Source organism: Cavia porcellus, unplaced genomic scaffold (assembly GCF_034190915.1).
Source record: "Cavia porcellus strain 051 isolate PalLab524CR breed Dunkin Hartley unplaced genomic scaffold, mCavPor4.1 scaffold_26, whole genome shotgun sequence".
Lineage (NCBI taxonomy): Eukaryota > Metazoa > Chordata > Mammalia > Rodentia > Caviidae > Cavia > Cavia porcellus.
Window position 1 is genome coordinate 18,168,857 of NW_026947509.1, and position 21,040 is coordinate 18,189,896.

General features: G+C 35.9%; 1 protein-coding gene across 1 annotated transcript in view; it reads right to left on the minus strand.

Moving 5' to 3' along the window:
- Wdr64 (WD repeat domain 64) overlaps positions 1 to 21,040 on the minus strand; it is a 139,934-nt gene that overhangs the window by 92,337 nt on the left and 26,557 nt on the right. Inside the window, exons 7-11 of the mRNA XM_003474268.5 lie at positions 17,423 to 17,452; positions 16,087 to 16,197; positions 13,318 to 13,532; positions 11,606 to 11,740; positions 2,715 to 2,794 (exon numbers count right to left, since the gene is read on the minus strand). Coding sequence (XP_003474316.4) covers positions 2,715 to 2,794; positions 11,606 to 11,740; positions 13,318 to 13,532; positions 16,087 to 16,197; positions 17,423 to 17,452 — 571 coding nt within the window. The remainder of the gene's footprint in view (positions 1 to 2,714; positions 2,795 to 11,605; positions 11,741 to 13,317; positions 13,533 to 16,086; positions 16,198 to 17,422; positions 17,453 to 21,040) is intronic.

Below are 21,040 nucleotides of genomic sequence, written 5' to 3' on the forward strand. Positions count from 1 at the left end.
TGGAAAACTGTTATAGCCATGTTTGATGTTTTATCTCCACCATACTGTGCATCCTTCTGTAATTTCCTGGAGCACTCACTATCTTCTTTTAACATGTAGTCCAGGGAAGGGAATTTTGCCATTTCTATTGCAAATGATGAGCCAAGATAATCATCGATTCTGGAAGAGGCCATGGGGATCAAGAATACTGAAATATGAGCATCACCTTTCTTTCCTGAAAACATCTAATTCTAACATTTATTCCTGTGTGTGTTTGAGACCTCAGTGGGGAGCTCTTTAGATGATCATGGTACATCTTAGAAACTTGGATTCTTGTTTGTTCTTCGAATCATCAGAACCAAGTTTCAGGAAGCTTGCTCACAGTCTAACTCATAACTCTTATGTAATCACTTTGCAGACATCTTATCTATATGCCTTCCTTGTATTTCTGGATTTCCTTTGTTGAATTTTAAGTCTGTGGCTATTTATGCTTTGCTTTTCTGAGTGTACAGAGAGCTATAACTATGTTTTGACTAACAGTGAATCAGCAAACTGAGTTTTAGACTTTCCAATAGGTCTTTTCAGTTTATCTCTCTATCACCAAGCAGTTTTTGAAAACTATAATCATAGGGTCAGAGGCATCTTGAAATGCAGGTAGTTTGATTTCATCATCTTACCAGATAAGGAAAGTAATCCACAAGGAGAATTCAAATGACTATTGAAAATTATACCACTAGCTCTTCTGGTTTCCAGTAAATTATTTTTATTGGTTTTGCTATCCAATAGATTCCTATATTATTTTTGTGAGACATTTGAAACATAAGGTAGTTTAGAGTATTATATAAGGCCTAAAACTGAGCAAAAGTTTAAATATAAACTTTGCACAGTGTACGTCAAAAAAGTCAGCTTTATATTTTCAGAAGAGATGATCTATCCCTGAGGCAGGGGCATAACTGTCTTTATCCTTAGTAATACGGGGACTTGAGGAGTGAGGCCGCTTACTCTAGGTACAAAACCAAGCGTTGCCTACCATGTGTGTTTGGGAATAAGGAATTTAAAGAGCTCTTATATGATAGGGGCATGTAGTACAGGCTCACTGTACAGTATTTTTGTTCTAAACCCTTGCCAAATGGTACATTTATTGAATATCTTGATTGACATTCTGGTTTTTAAAAAGCTTCTTTGCTCATTTTGTCTTTAGACTTACATTTCCAACACAGGCTACTTTCTTGATGCTTGTTTGTCTGTGTGTCTGTTTTGTTTATCTGCATCTTTCAAGCCTGTGTGTCATGGATCTCTTGGAAGATGACCCTGGTCTCCTTGAGAGGCCTTGGTGCTCCTTTTCTCCCTCACCTCCAGCCAGATCTTTTCCCATCATTAAAAGGAATTTGCTTTTGGGTGTTTAATCAACACCTGATGATTTCTGTTTGCTCCTGTTCTCATCTAAATTCCCTCTTCCTAACTCCTTTGTAACTGTCAACACAATTGCTCTTCCCCACCTTACACACTTAGAGCTGGTGTATCTCTTTTACTAATATCCAGTATTATTCTATCCCCAAGTCTTATGACTCATTCACTTATGACATCTTTATCTTTATTGATGCTGATGATCAAACTCAGGGTTATTCTTAGGCTAAATTTGCCCTCTATTATGGATCTACACCCGTAGTACCATTTCCAATATCCTCAGAGCTTGGGTGTTTTCTTTTTTCTGTGATTCCTACAATAAGTCAGGCCTCTCACATATCATGTCCATGAGCCTTCTAACTGTAGTCACAAATTTATTTATTCCAACCACCCTCCTGCATCTACCATAGTTGTTTTGCCCATGTGTTTCAAATCCATTGGATTAATATTTATTGAGAACCTATTATGTGCCAGGTATATGTTATCTCAGTTAATCTCAAATACTACCAGTTGAAATGTTTTTATCGTTAGTATTATTATCAGGAAACATACATTGATCACTTACTATGCATGACACTCACTAATTACTATAATGATCTTATGAGAAGGTACTATTATGAACTCCATTTACAGATGAGATTGAAGATTTAGAGAGGAAGTAATATCCTTACCATACAACTAGGAATTGAGCCCACTGTTGGAGCCATCACAATATATCAACTTTCCAAACTGAGGCAGACTTGGCATGTCAAAGACTATTTCAGATTTTTACCCTTTTCCTGAAACTTCTTATGGTCTCATCCTTCTCCTAACTGTCTCTCAGAAGATGACCTCCTTTCCCACTTTCTTCCTACGTATTATCCCTTGAAGGTCCGTAGTCATCAGGATTTTCTCATGGATCCTTCTTTGTATGGACTCTAAACCATTGGCCCTTCACCATTTTGGTTATGGAGTCCTTTTCAGTATTTGAGAAAATTTTGAAATTTCTCTTCAAAAAAATGAACAAAAGTATTTAAATGTCCTTCCTTTAAAGCACAGGCACATGTGCTCTTCCACATAGAAATAAGTTCTAGATGGATTAAAACTCTAGAGGGAAAAGTGAACAGAACAAACAGTAAAATACAAGAAAATTTACTTCTCACACTGTTGGGTTGAGGAAAGCTTTTCTAAGTGTGCTGTCAATTCCAGAATCCGCAATGAAAGGACCAGACAGGTTTGATTTGTACAAAGTTTTAAATTCCATGCAGGGGTATTCCTAGCAGTAACATTCAAGGAGAGCACTGTTTGCAAAGCAGAAAATCCTTCTGTAGCATTAACTCTTTTCTTACCTCCGGTGATAATCACATTTGCTTTCACACAGTAACAAAAAGTATTAGCTCCTTTGGGCATGGCAAACTCTCTGACAGGCCTGGAAAACAAAAGTTAGATGTAGAATGTATATATTTTTCTTTATAAAGCTAATTCCAACTTCTAAAGGGAGTATACTCAGCAAGCTCAATTCTAAATTGCTTGTAAATCCACTTGTCCAGAGAAACATAAATAACGGTGAAGTCCTCACAGACCCACAGGATCTACTTGATTTTTGCTGTGGTGTGGATAAGTGTCCTCCAGAGGTGGAAAGACTTGTTCCCCAGCCCATGGGGCTGTCAGGAGGTGGGGGAATCTTTTAAAAAATGAAGTCTACTGGCTGCTCTGAGATGAATTGTTTGTGCTCCCCATCCCGATGTGCTGCCTGGCCACAGGACCAAAGGCAATAGGATCACCTAATCCTGGACTCCAAAACACTAAACTAAAACAATTCTCTTTTTAAATTGATTTACCAGGTATTTATTATAGTAAATAAAAATGAACTTACCCATATTTGAAAATATAAAATCTATTCTTGATTTGCTGATGTTATAGAAACTGCAGCTTATTGGATTTGGCTGTGAGGCCATTTTTGGTTAATCGCTGCATAAGATGGCAGAACATAAAGCCCAAACCAGTGCAGGGCCACAACAGTTCTACCTTATCTCCTCAGACTTTGATTTCTGTTTTTTTCCAATACTTTTCAGTATATTTCTTAGCTCTTAGTGAACAAACAAAAGGAACAGCCAGGAATAGTGGTGCATGCCTGTAATCCCAGCACTCAGAAGGCTGAGGCAGGAAGATTACTGCAAGTTGAAGGCCAGTCTAGGCTATGTAGTGAGTTCAAGACTAGCCTGAACTGTATAACAAGATCTTGTCTCAAAAACAAAACAAAACAAAACAAAACAACCAAGCTAAAAGGTCTAATACATACTGAGTAGAATTTGTGCCAGGCATTAAAACCAGGCACTTTTCATGAGTTAAGTAATTTTGTAAGACTATCAAGTAGGCATATTCATTTCCATTCTCAGGTGGAAAAACTGAAGCTGTGGAAAGCTGACAGTAATGTGTTCGCGGTCGCAGAGGTGTTGAGCACTAGGATAGAAACCAGGCTATCTAACCTTAGGGGAGGGTGCTGCTGTTTTCAATATGATAATTTGCTTGGAAGATGGGTGTAACTAGTAATTGTGATGTAACTATAACTTAGTTGTTTATCTCTTGGAAACTGTCAAGCTACCAAAGGGTTAAATGTTTAGTTGATGGCTGACAACAGTCCTCCATGGTCTATGTGGCATAATCAATCACAGACATTTCTCTTCTTGCTGGTACAAAATTCCAATGCTGAAATTTCCGTACAAAATTATAAGCAGAACAGTAATCATTTCTGACATGTAAATTTTTTGAGAGAATTTTGTTTCCTGCCTCTTTGGACGCTGTGCTGGTTCCTATTTTAACAGCTGGCCAATTACGTGTTTGTCTAAATGCAGCTTCATCCGGCCCAACTTAAGACTCATTACAGGAAATTGCAGAAATAGGAAGACATTGAATGGAGGGAACCCAACTCTCATGCTGTTGAGCTGATTCTCTAGTGGCTGGGATGGTTCAGGAAAAACACGATTCCACTGGATCACTTGAGAAACCTCTTTAGCCTTTAGATTTGGAAGACAGAGGCCCAGAGGAGGAAGTAGCTGAAAAACTCAGCCAGAATCTGAACAGATCAGTGATCACTATTTGCTGAGGTTACCTCAGTATTTTTATCTCAGTTTCCTGGCTCTCAGCAACTAAATTCCAAGAGATAGGAAGCCCAGAATTTGTCTTGCAGATAAATTCCTGACTATTGCAAAATAGATATTCTGAAGTAAAGACTAAAATGCTCTGGTTAGTTAGAAGCTTAAAGTTTCTATATAATCTAGTTATTTACAACTCCTAAGTAACAAACCTATGAAGCAATATAAAGAGTAGGAATTTAAATTTCCTACAATGTCATTACATAAATTAAAAATACTGGGCCAGGGATTTAGCTCAGCGGCATAAGCTCTTGCAAGGCTGTGAGTTTAATTCCTGGTACCAAAACAACAACAACAAAAGACATAAATTAAAAATACATTGAAACACACATTTTGAAGAAACACAAAAATGTGTTAAACTCACAGATTGATTGCCTCTGTGTGTGTGTGTGTCTGCGTGTGCTTATGTGAATGGAAGGTGTGAAAGGATAAAAATAAAATAAGAGAGTGTGAGCGTGTGATTAGTTATCTCTGCTTTTGAGATTTCCTCACTAGAAAAAAAATTTAATGTGCCAATATTGTGCTTGTTCCATAGTATATTTTTCCCTGACAAAAAGAAATTATCTAGACTGAAGGAGGTTTACAAAAAGAGAAAATAAGAAATAAAGTATATATACCTCACTTAAAACTTAACCTGAAGGGCTGGAGATTTAGCTCAGCGGCATAAGCGCCTGCCTTGCAAGCAGGCAGTTGTGAGTTCAATCCCTGGTACCGATAAAAAGGAAACAAACAAACAAAAAAAACCTTAACCTGAAAATTCACAATTTGACTGGAAGTCAGATCCTAATATTTGGAAAAAGGGAATACTGCCACTATCATCTCTTCCTAAAGGAAAATACAATTCATTTCCTTCCCTTCAAAGTTGTAACATTTACTATTAACATGGATTTTGACAATACATGGAAATAAAAATCTTTAAAAATCCATTCTTCGTGAAAGAGTTTAAGTGCTTTCAACTGCTATAGGATTTTATAGTTTTGGAAACAGCAGCACCCATCTTAGGTTATTTGATAATCACCAGAATTCTGTGGGATATGAAAGCTTAGAGTATTTTCATTCATAAACGATGGTTAAGGTCTCTAAAACTTAAGTAACATATCTAATACCAGGGGTTAGTAGTAGAAATGACATTAGAACTCATTTGCTTAGCACAAATTTCTTCGTGCACTCATAGTCTTAGTAAATAGTGCCATGTAAACAGTTCTTGAAAATGGAAGCATGGCAGTCACCTGAGGCACAAGCGTCCTTTTTCTAGATCGTTGCCTGAGCAGATGGTCATCTCATGCAGATGTATGCTCAAACATTGTCTCCTCACAGCAGACTCTCCTGACTGTCCTATCCAAAATACTGCCTCTTACCATTCTCCATCTCTAACCTCTCCTACATTATTTCCATCATTTGCTCACCTAAATTTATGTTATTTACTTATGTGTTTGTTATCTATCTCTCCTACCTGAGCTCAGTGAGAACTGAGAATGTCTGCTGCATACCATGACATCACTATAGTTTGGGGTCTGTAATAAGCATGCTGTAAATATGTTTGAGAATAAAAAAGTCAAACAAACCCCTCTCAACTATTCCTCTTTCCACGAGTTCCTCAATTCTTGCAAATTATACAAGAATCTGTCTTCCCTGCATCCCTACTATCACTGGTTAAGTTCAAATGCTCATTTTTCCTCCAAATTCTGCCATATCTTCTTCTCAACTGGTTTCCTTTTCTACTTGCATTTCCTCAGACTAGTCTCTAATTTGCTGCTAGGGTGATCTGTCAAAAGAACATTTTCATCACTTTCCTTTATAAAATATTCAATGGTTTCCTCCACACTCCAGATTAAAATGCCAGCTTTATAGAAAGCATATAACTCGTTTCGGCCTTTTTTAGCTTCGTCTTTCCCCACTCTTCTCCCCTGACACGCCAATAACACCAAACCATTTACAGTTTCTAGAACTCACCATCTTCTTCTTCCTTCCGTACTTTGCAAATGCCAGTTTTATTAAAATTATTAAATTATTATTATTAAATATTAAAAATTAGGAGAAATTGAGATATCAAGATGCTGGAGAGGAGAGACAAAACTAAGGGTACTAAGACTTGATAAGACTTGATACTTCAACCTGTGTAACAAAAAGAGAAGAAGTAAAGCCTTGACCCTAGGCTCTGCCCAGCAAAAGGGATAGAGGTTTTCTCACTGGTGCAGTGTGCAGACAGGGATGGAAGGCCAAGAAGAACACTGGGGAGACAAGAGCTCAGATGACAAACAGGGTCCAAGTGGTAACGAGGAAAGAAGGTCAAGGCAAAGACTGATGAGATGCAAGATAAAAGAAAGGTCAAGTGTCACACTTGGAGATCCTTGAGTTTGGTGCACTGGGAGTTAGAGTCTTCTAGAACTGATAGGAAAGGCACAGAGATCAGAAGAAAGATTTTAGAGTTTCTAAACAAATAAATTCCAGGTCCTGTGAGTAAGGACCTGTCAATATTGTTCAGAATAATCTCTTGATTTCTTTTATAATGTTAGCATTGGTATCACGCAACTGAACTTATAAAGGAAAGACTATGAAGGAAGAAAAAAGCCATTTCAACCTCCTAAATGCAAGCTTAGTATGTTTAGCAGCTGTAACTTTTCTTAATGAAATCACTGCTAAATATTTTCTTTATTCTCCTTGTAAGATTTCTTGTTCTTATTTCTCTGGCTTACAGGGGACTATCACTTAACACACCCTTTCCTGAATTTCTTCTGTGTCTAAAATTTTAAACTTTTCAAAAGGTCTTTAACACCCTGCTTTGCATTGTTAATTATCACTCTCTGTGTTGGTGTGTTGGTAAATGTTTCATATTTTGTTGAGGTGAGGAAATGGGGAGGGTCGATGATCCCTGGTGTTTGCTGTTTTCCATGAAATAGTTACTCCTCCCCAGGCAATTTCAGACTCCCACGGTGACACCTCTGAACATGGAGATGAGAAAATATATATACCTGTGCAACTTATCTAGTATTTATGTATTCCACAGATACAAAAAACCCTGAGAAATAAATGATAGCAAATTATAGTTAAATAAATAAAGAATTGATGGGTTTGAGTATTTATTGCCTTTGTTTTTTTAACTATAACTGACTTGTGAATTTATGCAACTTAATTTTAGTAGTAATTGTAGTGTTTAACAACAGATTTGCCAAATTCCTGAAATTAACTCTCATATATGAACTCACATGATCTGGCTCTGGCATACCATTTATATATTATCTATAGTTCTTGCTTTCCTATTTAGACTTTTGAGCATTTAGAGGTAAGGTAATAACTTAACTGTATTAATAAATGTTTGTTGAGTAACTGATTTGTTTCTGGATTAAAGTTAAATTGTATGACTATTACTAGTTTCTAGTTGTCATATTATTTATTAAAATTATCTACTCAATTTACTGCAAGTATTTTCCAGGTAAAAGCATGGCTTTAGATTTGTATATCTTGGAAATGAAAACTATTTATCTAAATCTTGAAGTAGAATATGTGACTACAAGGGCATATTATACTTGCATGTGCTTTCACAATGTTTTGTGGTTATGAATGTATTAAGAATTATCACCATAGTATAAAATCAAATTAGATATAAAGATGCTCTATTTCTTAAGTAAATTTCATTTATATCTTTATAATTAATTGGTGTATTGAGACTAGTGTCAGTTAAAGTGATTATTGATAGAATCAGATTAACATTTACTTGGTTATTCTTTTTTATTCTTTGTCCTTGTTTGTTCCTACTTTTATCTCACACTCTTTTTCTTCCTTTTGTAGTTGCAATTGAACATTTTATTTAATTCTATTTTCTCTGCCCTTCTGAATATCAATTCTCCTCCTCTTCTTTCTTCTTTTAACTTTTTAAAAGTAGTTGTTCTAGAGTTTATAATAAATATTTTCGACTAATCTGAAAATCCATTTTTCAAAAAACACTATACAACTTCACTAGGAAGGCAAGTGCTTTATAAAAACAAATCAATAGGGGCTGGGGATTTAGCTCAGCGGCATAAGCACCTGCCTTGCAAGCGTATGGTTGTGAGTTTGATCCCTGGTACTGGTAAAAATACAAAAAAAAAAAAAAAAAAAAAAAAAAGAAAGAAAGAAAAAAAATCAATAGGAATTCTATTCTCTAGTACCTTGTTTATTGCTCTCATAATTATTTTATTATGAATAATTATACATATGTATATATCATTAAAGACATCCTTGATATTATTTTGAACAAACTGTTACCCATTGGATCAGTTAAGAATAATAAGAATAAGTTATTTTACCTTCACTTTTTCTTTTTTTGATGCTCTTTTTAATGTAAATACAAATTTCTCATTTATATCATTTTTCTTCTAAGAACTTCTCTTTATATTTCTTGCAAGTTTTAACTTGCATTTCTCTAATGGCCAGAGTTGTTGAACATTTTATTTTATTTTATTTTTGTTGAACATTTTACAGTTGTTGAAAAATTTGTTTATCTGAGAAAATTTTATTTCTTCTTCATTTCTGAAGTGTAATTTTGATTTTAAAAAACTTTTATTTTCAGGAAAAAAGCAGATAAACAAACAATGAAAACAAGTTTTAAAACAGGGTAGTAGGATAGTTACAATACTTGATACATTGCATATTGGTGTCTTGTAGTAGCTATTCAGAGTATAGGACATAGACATGATATCTTGTCTAAACAATGTTAGCGCAAAACATTCTTTTCAAGGACAAACAGAAGCTAGCCGTGTAACTACCTGAACTATCTTGCATATACATATATTTTTTCCTTTCACCCATTCATCCTTTCCCCATCACAGTTTTTTTTTCTTTTGAACAGTATCTTCCCAATTCACAATATCTACTGTACATTTTTTTATTTTAAAGAGAATAAAAACCAGAAAACTCAACATGCAAACAAATCTAAAGAACAACAACAAAAGCAAAATGACAACAACAAGAAAAACAAAAATAATGATATAGGTTGTCAAAGCAAGATGATAGGAATTTAACAATGATTGTTATACTGCATATTGTTACCTTCAAAATAGTTGGTCAGGTTATCAGATACAGAAATAAAACAAAACGGTTAAATGGAACAAAACATTGAATTTCAAAAACAAGACGAAAAGAAATTCCCTACTGGTGCCACAATGCACACTGCCATCCTTCAAATAGATGCTCAGACCAGCAGCCCCAACCCTGCAAAGTCAACCAAAGGACACAAGCATCAAGCTATTCCTTTCAGCTCAGTTGCTATCATCTCACCCTAAGTCCTCGAATCATCCAGTTGCTCACAGGAAGGGGTGGAGTATGCTTTTCTGGTTTCCCAGACCGAGTACTGGCTGGCTCACTTCTAGAATGGTTGGTTTTTTCCCTCCTCAACACTAAATATTTCACATGAATTTCTTGCTTAAAGAAATCAGATAAAATTCTTATCCCTTTTTTCTCTAGATAAGGTATTTTTCTCTTCTGTATTCATTCAAGATTTTTCTTTATCTTTTATTTTCTGAATTGTGAGCTTTCGAAGTGCTTCTCATTTTTGCCCGAAGTTGGGCCTGGATGCCTACAGTGGGCTGGAGCTGAGTCCTTCTTTTTCTTCAGGTTCGCTCCTCTGAAAATAGTTCAGGCTCTGGGAATGTAGTTTCTCTGGTGGGCAGGCCTTGTTAAGAACAGAATGCTCTTTCAAAATAATTCCTTTTTTCATCTCCTTGCCAGAAGTGTAAGGAGACTTTTATCCAGTATTTATTGTGAAAATCTGGTTGAGTTTCTAGAGGTGAAAGCCACAAAAATGTGGAGACTCTCAAGTTTTTCTGTCTTAGTACTAGGGATGGATCCCGGTGCCTTTACACTGAGCTTCATCACCAGGCTTATTTTTCTTTTTCTTTGAGAAAGGGTCTTGCTAAATTGCTGCATTATTCAAATTGAACTCTGATTCACAATCCTATCTCAGCCTCCCAGAGTGCTAGGATTACAACACCGTGCAGCCGTGCCTGGGTTCAAGGTTTTGACTGTCACAGTTGTCCATCCTGACTACCTAGGAACTTGTCAATGACAGTTTAGGTCTGATATTGCTTGCTGTGGGGGTTTCTGCTCATGGATTGCTGCTCTAGTAAATGGTCACTATCTGCTTCCCTCTCTCTCTAGTTGGAAGGCAGAAAATTTTCTCTGTGACTTCCTGCAGCCAACTTATAGAAAAAAATTGTCATTTCAATTTGTTCAGTTTCTTGCTTGCTACTAGAAGGGAGTGACAACTTCCAAGCTTCTCACACGCCAGACTGGAAACCAAAAATCTTAATGTATTTTTCTAAGGTATCTTTGTTGAGGTATAATTTACGTACCATAAAAGTCACCATTTATAAAAGTGGGTAATTCACTGCAAACTTGTGTAATTACCACAAAAGTTTTGGAGCCATACATTCCACCACTCCAGAAAATTTCCCTGGTACCCTTTTGGGATTCTTGTTGATACCACCAACTCTAGGCAACTGATGATCTATTTTCCTGTTTCCATAAATTTGCCATTTTGGACATATCCTAACAGTAGATTCATACAGCATACTGTCTTTTTCATCATCTTTCTATAACAATATTTTTGAAATTTACTCACTGTAACATAAATCTTAAGAAATTTTAAAAACTAAAAATTAAATTGCAATAGCTGCTTTTTAGTCATTAATAAAATTTCACCACATTTAAAGTGAGTTAGCACATTACTAAAATTCATCTTTAAAATGTGATTGTAATAGACACACAAATCATACTCACAGACTAGTCAAAACAATGATTTTAAAGTATAGAGTTTGAACAACAGAACAATATTTGGAATAAATCTGGACATGTCTGTAATGATTTATTCCACTAGAGTAGAGGAATAAAATAAAAATTGAACAAAATTGCTATAGGGAGGACACATCATATTTGCTTTGCATGAGTGACTTCAGTTTCCTCCTGAAGATTCAATTAACCTTGTCAAGCAAATGGAATGGTTAACATTTAACATCTGATTTTTCTGAAAAGCAGATTGAAATTTCCAAGGCTTGCTATAAAATTCTGAGGGTCACAGAATGTTCATGAATATACATTGTTGTACTTACAAATTGTCCTCTAGTCTCTTCAAGGATTCAAAAACTAGTGAATGAACACTGTCCAAGGAGCAGGACCCAAAGCAGTTTAGGGATGGAATATATCTAACTCTCATAACCCAGTCATTATGCAGCTTCCTTTTAACACTAAGAATGAAAAAACATGGGGTGTTTTGTTAGACACAGAAACATATAATATTAAAAAATTATTTCCTAACACACACACATTATATATATGTGCTTATACAAATGGACTGTTCACCTAGAAATATAATTTTTCACTATTCTATCATAAACATTTTTCATATTAAATATATTACAAAATATAATTTAAGGGGTATAAGAAACTATTTAATATGGTTATAGTTTAATTATTGAACATCTTTGATGCCATAAATATTTTTCAGGAACACAAAGAAAAATGTATTTTATGACACTGATGTGCTGCCTACTATGCTAGGGAAGCACGTAAGAAAGATATATTTTATACATGTATATATTACATACATATGACATGTTTATAAAATAGGTAAATATTCATTTATAGAATTTATAACATGCCTATATATCTGAATTACTTATATAAATAATTAATCATTTAAGTTAGTTACTGTTGGGCACTATTATTTACCATTAGCAATGTAGCTGTTTCAACCATACTTATAATTTGGAATACACAGGCATTCCAGATCCCAAAGCATTATGAAGATGTGTGGTGCATCTTCCTCAGTTGCCTTCTGGAAAGGTTCATCTGACTCAATTTTCTACCACCAACAGTGTGCAGAATGCCTATCTCACAGTGTCTTCTTAGTTATAATCTTTTTCAATTTTATAAGGAAAAAATGGTATCTGATTTTAAGTTGTACTCCTTGGTTAACAGGGAAGTGGAACTTAGTATAAAGTTTATGTTTCTCTACTAACAAAAAATACTATATACGTATCTTTAAAAACTTTTAAGATGGGCCAGGGATTTAGCTCAGCGGCACTTGGTCATGAGTTTGATCCCGGTACCAAAACAAACAAAAAAAAATTTAAAGATGCTGAAATTAAAAGGAAGACAGTCATATCAACCTTGACCTCATTACTTGGCCATACTGTTAGTGTTTGTGTCTGGTGATCACTTTGGAATGTTTACTGACATTTTGTTTGTACTATTGGTGCATGTGTGTGACTTAATCCGTTTGTGGCCTTTGTTCATTATTCCCTTGGGGAGTTATTGCTTTTTAATTCAATTCTAAGACATATAAAAAAAACTAAGACCGATAAATGTTGTCTGTAGTATTTGTGGTAGACATTCATTTCAGTTTGTTATTTACTTATTAAATGGATATATTGAGGTTCAAATGGTTTTTGTTGGTATATGGTCAGATCTATCAAAATTTTCCTTTGAATTCTGTATCCATTGCTTTTATGTTTAAAATCTCCTTATATTCAAGTGCTAGTAAACAGTCACACATATAGCTTTTAAGGATTTAATTAAACTCTTCAACCTATTCAAATATGTGGAGGTTTTATTTGCCAGTAGAACTTTAAAAAAGGAATTTCAATGTCTCATTTTCCTGTCCATCTTCCCTCTTATACTGAAAGGTTCTTGAGACAAAGAACATTTCTTGCACAGATTCGACTCTCAAATCTCCAGCATAAGATCTTGCATCTTCTTTCTGCCCTAAATAATATGAAATAAATAATGACTATGATTATTAAAGCAAGTGGACCATTCTTACCTTTTAAAGTTCTTTGAGTCTAAGATCTGACTTTGCAGTTTCTTTTTGATTTTTGATTGCTTTAGTCCAAAGTCATCACTATTCATTGTGAATTTGCTCACAAAACCACCATCATCCCCCAGGAGGATATCTTCTCGGCACAGCTGGTCAGGCAGAGGCACCACACACACACACAAAAGGCAGTGATCCATGGGCTTGATGACAAAATAGTTTTCCTAGAAATAGATGAATGTTTTAATGAGTTATTATATTGCTCCAATTAATAAATATTGTCAGGGCTATGGGTGTAGCTCATGGTAGAGCGTGTGTTTAGCATGCATGAGGCCTTGGTTCAATTACTAGCCAACAAAATGAAATAAAATAAAATAAAGTATTTCCTATTGGTGTTTCTTATTTTTGATACTCTCACAGTGATAAAAGGACTTTTAAAAAATAGCAAAATTAACAAACAATAAATATGTAAGCAAAAGTTAATGAATATGCACTATGAACCCAACGTGGTGTTTTACGTACTTCTAGCTCAGTAAGTAATGAGATTTTATGATGCATTACTGTGAATGGCCTTTTCTTGGATTTGTAAGCAAATATTAACAAGGACTATGGAAAGGTTCAGGTGTTATCAGGTCATTGACATAAAACTAGGTGGTTAAAAAAACCAAGAAAATCGAGTTTCAAAGTCCCATGTATTATATAAAGTATAATCAGGAAAAAGTTCCTAATATTCAGATTTATCCACAAAAATTCAACATGCATTTGTGAAGCATTTGTACTATTGAATGCATTCACCAAATTATGTAACCATTTGCTCTTCTAGTTCTTCTATGTCTCTAAGATAGAAGAAAAATATTTTTTAAAAATTTTGGTATATGTCCTATTTGCACTAGCATGAGTAGGAGCTGAACATATTCAGAAGTTCAGTCATTCCACAAATATTTACTGAGCTTCTATTATGTGCCAAGGATTATTCTGAGTGTGGATGAACCGTAATGAACGAGACAGTTTTTGAGTCTGTGGAGCTACCATGCTCGTGGGGAAGACAGCAGAATAGAATCAGTCATATAACAGGACATGCACTGGGGGAAGTGAATCAGTTTGTATAAAGTGCAGAAGCCACTTGGTGTCCACGACCTTTGATCTGGGACCTCAATAATGGAGAGAAAGACAAAGAGGAGATTGCGAGGATGCTGATAAAAATGAAAAAGACAAAAAAAAAAAAAAAAAAGAAAAAAAGAAAAAAAAAAGAAAGAAACCCTAAAAGGAGACGAATGTCAGAAAGACAGAAAGAGAAGACACTGTGGAGTGTAGTCCTCTCCCAAGACAGGGGGAGAAAGCGGTGTCACATGCAAAGATTTTCCTGGGGGGGGGGGGGGGCTGGACTTTGATAGAGGATAAGCCACAGCATCAGTCTTCTCCGGAAAACAAGGGCGGTTTCATATGCTGAGAGGAGAGGTGGAGAAGGGTATGACATTTAGGAAGACTTGCAAGCAGGGAGAGTGAGCCGCAAGGAGGTGCGCAGATGGGCGGAGCCGCAGGGAGCAGGGCTGAGTGTGCAGACCTGGCTTTGTAAAGACGCCAGCCTGGGTGGCTTGTGCTTTCCTAGCAGTGCTCTGCCCCTGTGAAAGGCAGAGGGGGCTGTAGCATCTGCGCAGGTTGAAAGGTGGATTGGAAAGCGCAGAGCTGAGGGCCACAATCCCAGATGACCCTCTTGGGGTGGAGGCAGGAAGGGAAGTGGAAGAGGTTCCAGGAGATGGGAGAGAGCCTTCGAGAAATCACAAGCTTGAAAAAGCAACAGTGAATACAGGACAGCTTGAGGGAGAAACGATGATCAAAGACCAGACTGAAGTTGAGGGTTTCAGAAATTCATAAACCCTCGTGTAAAATGTCACGAGATGATAACACGGTGTGTAATAAAGCGCACCAAACAACAGATTACAGTCTTTGACATCATTTGACATCAGTAGTTGGTTAATTGTTGACAAATTGCACTAAAACTTTGGTTTCTTACAGATGCTAGGAACAAGTAAACTTCAGAGATTAGACTGTTTCTTAAACTCCCATGCCCTTCACGGTCAGCCTGTTTCTGAGGATTTTTGTATCCCTACTGCTCACCAATCTCACCTCTTCCCCAACCCCTATTGTACTTGCTCCTTTTTTAATAGCATAACTTGATGATCCATTACATTGTGTGCTATGTTTATTCATGAAGTCCTTCAGGACTGAATGGTTTTTGAGTGCAAAGAAAATGTTCATTACTTTCAAATGTCTGCAGAATCTGAAGACCCACTAGACTGGCTAACTGGTGACCTCTTAGATGTCTTATTGAACTTTTGGAGTAATTTTGGCACATTAGTAATTTTCTTTATCTAATAAAACTGGACAGGAGATAAAGACTTTGAACTTGATAACATAAGCTTGATAACAGAAAGATAACATTTAGATGATTAAGAAGTGATTTGTATATGTACCAATTTCTCTGGATGGATGTAATTATCATGTATACCAAACAAATACTAATAAAAAAAAAAAAAGATGACTTGCTCTCTCCCTCTCCAAATCAAAACAAAACCCTGAATGAAATGTATAGTAAATCAGAAAAACATTCCCTTTTCATTACAGAATATGAGGGCTGAGCTTGACTTAAGGGATTATTTAGTTAAATTCCTTTGTTTTCTATGTGAGGGGACATAGAAGAAAGTAGACTGTTCATTCCCTTTACCAGCTCTGGAAAGACAGTCTCATTTCTTTTGAGTATTTCTCTTAGCACAGTACCTGACTGCCCCCTTGAGCTTTATAATCCCAGACAATGACGGTCCTTTCTGTAGTGGCCACAATTCGTTTCAGCTGGGAGAGGTAATCACATCCAGTAATCCAGGAGGTATCCTGCCAGAAACGCATAAGAATTGAAGTTATAATACCTTTGCTTTTTAGCATAGTGGTGGGTACTAAGGGCAGGTTATGGACATTGAAAGTTCCACTGTGCAGAGAAACCTTGCATTCCATCTGAATGGCGTCAGGAAAGCTTCACCTCTGCATCCCTTTCACCAGCACCCTGAATTGTTCAGTACCATCAGCCGGAGACTGACTGACTCAGCAAGCAGAGCAACTGCTCCCTGATGCACGTGGCAGCTGGCAGAGATGCAGAGTTTCACCTTAGTCACTTCTGGAGGTTACTTACTTCTTTCCCTGGGCACAGAGAGACCAGTAGGTTCAGGACAGTGATAAGTGTTCTCTGGCCCTGCTGCATGCTATAACTTTTAACTGGCAAAGAGCTTAGTAATCATGTAATCAATCATAAATTGAGGCCATGAAGTTTGTCCTGTATCTAAAGTCACCAAGCTGGCACAGACAGACTCTACAATAACCACCACACACAGCTGGATAGAAACAATGGCTTCCACTTAGGAGGATCTCATTTGCCAGAAACTGTTATATGTCTTCAACCAGGCCCTTGAGTCTTTGCTTAAACCTGTTTTGAATTTTAATGGATTTGTTCTATCTAAGAAACAGAAACTCCCAGGTTTACAGAGAGTCCCGACTCTGCCAGCTGGATGGTACCCTGCTCTGTGGTTCAGTGAATTCATCCAGTACATGTAAGCAGGGTAAAAAAACCAAACATTTCCTTGCCTCTCAAAAGTCCATGGCAGGATTCTGAAATCAAGTCACTATAACTTTATATCTGCCCCAATGATTGTGTTTATGTTAGTGATATAGAATAAATGAATTATAAAATTGCTCTTGAATTTTTATGTTGTCATTTAAAATGAAAAGTTCTGAAATGATTTCCCTTAGATACTTCCTTGTTCCATAATTTGGATGGTGTCCATTTTTATATTCCTCAATAGTGAGTGCTTAGAAAATTCAGAAGTTCTTAACTTGAATTTCCCAGGAGTAGCCAGTTTCTTAGAAATCCTTTGCAGATAGTTTAACTCCAGGAAGCAATACCTGCATCTTCTTTGCTACTTCCCAATAAACATAAATTGACAATCTGTGAAATAAGTTATACTCAGAGCCTATCAAGGCAGTTCATCAAGATTTGGATTAACTGTGGAGGAAAGAAACCTCATCAAAACTCTGACATTCTTAGAGAATTTCGAAGTATACTTACTGTGATATTGGTGCTGATCAGAACTTTCATCTATGAATAAAGGAAAAGGATAATGAAAGCTAGTTGGCATGTATTTAAAAGATGAGGATGCTGACTCTATGGCAACACAATCTCTCCATGACTTAATGTTACTGGTCATTCTACCTTCCTTTAGTTTCCTGTTTCTCCTGCCCACAAAACATTTGTGTTTGTGAAATATTGCACACAGTTTGCAGTGAACAAACTTAATACCTCTTTGGCTTGTCCTTAAGCTGGGTGAGTATGCTTTAAAAACACGTTACCAGTTTTATTGATCTTTTATTGATCCTACATGCACACTCCCTTACATTCTTTAGTTATTCAAAGCAATATTTAATAACAAATGTGGGAAATGCAAATAATACTAACAGCAATGATAAGTGTAGTTCAAAGAATGCTAACTAGATCAAGGTGTACGAACATAGGAGCTGCAAAGAAAAACATAACATTGTTTCACTGAAAAGATATTTCTCCAAAAATGTTCTACTCAAGGGGCATCTTCTTTTATTCCATAGGGATGTGTTGAGTGAACATTATCCTTAAGTACTGTACCATGCTAGGTGAGCATCAGAGATTCATCCTAAGCAGAGAGCTAGTAGGTACAAGGAGCTTCTCCCAAGTTGGAGGTAAGTAACTGAAGCATTTCAGCGACCCAGTTTCTTTTTACATACTCAGATGGTCTTGGGAAACATCTAGAAAGTGACTTCCCAGAAGGAAAAGATTATGTGAAACAGAAAAGATTATGTAAAACATTGGGGAGAGCATTAAAACTATGTGTCACAGCCACCCACAGACTGTATTCCACCTGAAGCATTCAGAAGGCTTCACTAACCAGGGACTTGTTTCTACACGAGAAAAAGAAAACGTTGTAAGGAAAATGTTAAGCAGCAGAACAGAAGAGCTGCAGCTTCCTCTTCTACTTCCCAACATCCATCTTTAGTAGAAGTCACTTGCTTAGAATTCTCTTACCTTCTGGAAACTTTCACAATCTTTATTAATATCTTCTACAGTTCTAAAATTTATCTGTTGTGCCAAAATTTTATTTATATTTCATATCATCAGGAAAATATTTAACTGTGTTAGTTCTACTTCAGATACAACCTAAAATATGGATTAACTTATGAAAATGTATTTAGTTATTAGTAGTTACATTTTAACAAATTATCCCTGTGGCATATTATTTTTCTCATACAGTCTGTCATCTTATTTGCAAGGCATGTAATATCCTTGCAAATAAGATACCTGATTATTTTTGATGTATTAAATATTGAAATAACTAATTTTAAGCAATCTTTGCTCTCCATTTGCCTCATCTTAATTGAAATGGATGTGTGTGTTTGTAAGCATGTATGTGTGCATCTGTAAGCCTGTGTGTGCGTGTGCGTGCGTGTGTGTGTGTGTGTGTGTGTGTGTGTGTGTAAAGTATCTCTGGAAATACAGCAGGGCCACCAAACTTATTTCATATAGCATCTGTTTAATATGTAGATCATTATCTTCTTCCTTAGTTGTTTTTTAGATACCATCTTAGTTCCATTTTTGAAGAAATAAAGGTAAAAAGTGAGATGGGAAATGATCCACTATGAAAAAAAGAGTTTGGGAAGGTTTTTATATTAAATGAGGAAAATCACGTTTGTTTTCCCATCATTTCTTCATAATAGCAACTGATGATATGTACTGAGCGCTTACAATGATGCTAAGCCCTATGTGGGCACTAACTTATTCATCTAGCACAAGTGTCTTGGGAGGGAAGGTCCGTGGTTCTCAATGAGAATCCAGAGAATGAAGATGTCCACAGCTGTGTTTGCGCCGGAACCACGCTCCATGCTCACACCCCACATCACCAGGGCCTGACTCCAAGGCCTAGTGGCTCCTCTTCTCACATAGCTGATAGCCTGTCATGTCAACTTTTGAAAGACTCCTTGAACTGAGTGTTATTGAACGGTTGAAAATTATTGTGGAAACTTCAATCATACAGCGGTTGTTTCAAATGGTTGTTTACTTATATAAAGACTATCACAAGTTGGAAATGAACTAATTAGAATTTTTAAAATATGTTTAACACCAAACATTCACCTTTAATTTTTGCAGTGAAATATTGTATTGACTATGCCATCATACATTCCTCTAAAATCTTATGTTTTTTTAAAAAAATATTTTATTTAAAAGGAAAAAGAGAAAAAAAAGCAGAACAAACAAAACAGTGTAAGGGTACAAGTAATTCAGAACTACAGAAAAGCAAAAAAGACAAAAAACAGTACGCTATCACCAGTTAATAGATTACTCGCTATCATCTTAGAAACGGTGTTTCAGGTCACAGGATCAAAACACACAAAGCGAACATTCAAACAGTGAGAATGCAAACAGTTGTGTTCAGTAATCCAATCCAAAATATTAATATGGTCTTCTATGTAACACACCTAAACACCCTTGCTGTTGTATCCTTCAGGGCACTTTTCTTTCCCTCTCTTTATTACAACAAAATTTACACATTTTGGGCTTTATTGCTCCCTTAGATCTTATTACTTTTTTTGTAAGAGAATAAAATCAAGCATGATAAAACAAAGCTGTCAGTCAAAACCAAGGCTAGACATAGCACATGATGTAAAAACAGAGTACAAGGTTATCAACAATGGCTACCATAATGCCTCTTGCTTCCTTAAGAAGAATTGTCTATCTCTTTAGGTATTATAAAGTTAAATGTAACAGTAGAGAACAAGACCAATAGAACCTAAACTTTGTAAATCTTACAGCACCTCAAAAGAGGATAATAGTCAAACCAGAATGGGCATCATAGTGAATCTTATTGCCTTTAAAGTAGTTGCCTTTACTGATACTTGATACTTTCATACAGAGCAGAATAGAGTCTAATCAGTCAGAACAAGATAACGGGGGTATTACAGGACTTCAAGTTGATAGGAAATCAAAAAAGTTACTATAATATATCCTGCTAGATTTTTTATTTTTTCCCCTTAGTTTAAAAAAGGAATTTAAAAAATTAAATAACTTTTTAATGAATAAGGGAGAGGTTGAGATAAAAAGGGGCATAACAACATAACAATACAGGTTAAAGCATGACACTTTCAGCAACCTAGTGCTTCACCACCAAATAACCCGACTTAATAGTAGTTACCATAGTGTCTTTTTCTTTGAAATACTTGAATATAACTTTATATGCTATAGCATCAAACATATCAAGACTGTAACACCATTCAAGTGGATGACAGCATTGTAGAGTATTTAGAACCAGCTAACAGAAAAAATGATCAATGGTTTCTATATTGTCTCTTTGCCTATAACAATTTTTGTTTATACTACCACATACGATAAAATCCAGCAAGCTACAACATGATAAAATCAATGGAGACAGAAGAGCCATAGTTTGGTACGGCTTTAAGACAAGATGGTATTAAATCAGCACTAGCTATTATGATGTCTTGTTTTCTTCAAAAGGGCTGTTCACGGCATGATAGGCCATAATATCAAACAGCCCAGAATAAAGCCATTCCAATTTATGAGTGAAAATTTTATAAGGCTTCAAGGCCACATAATGGGGAATCATGGTTATCATGTACTTTTATATATTTGAATCATTTCCTACAC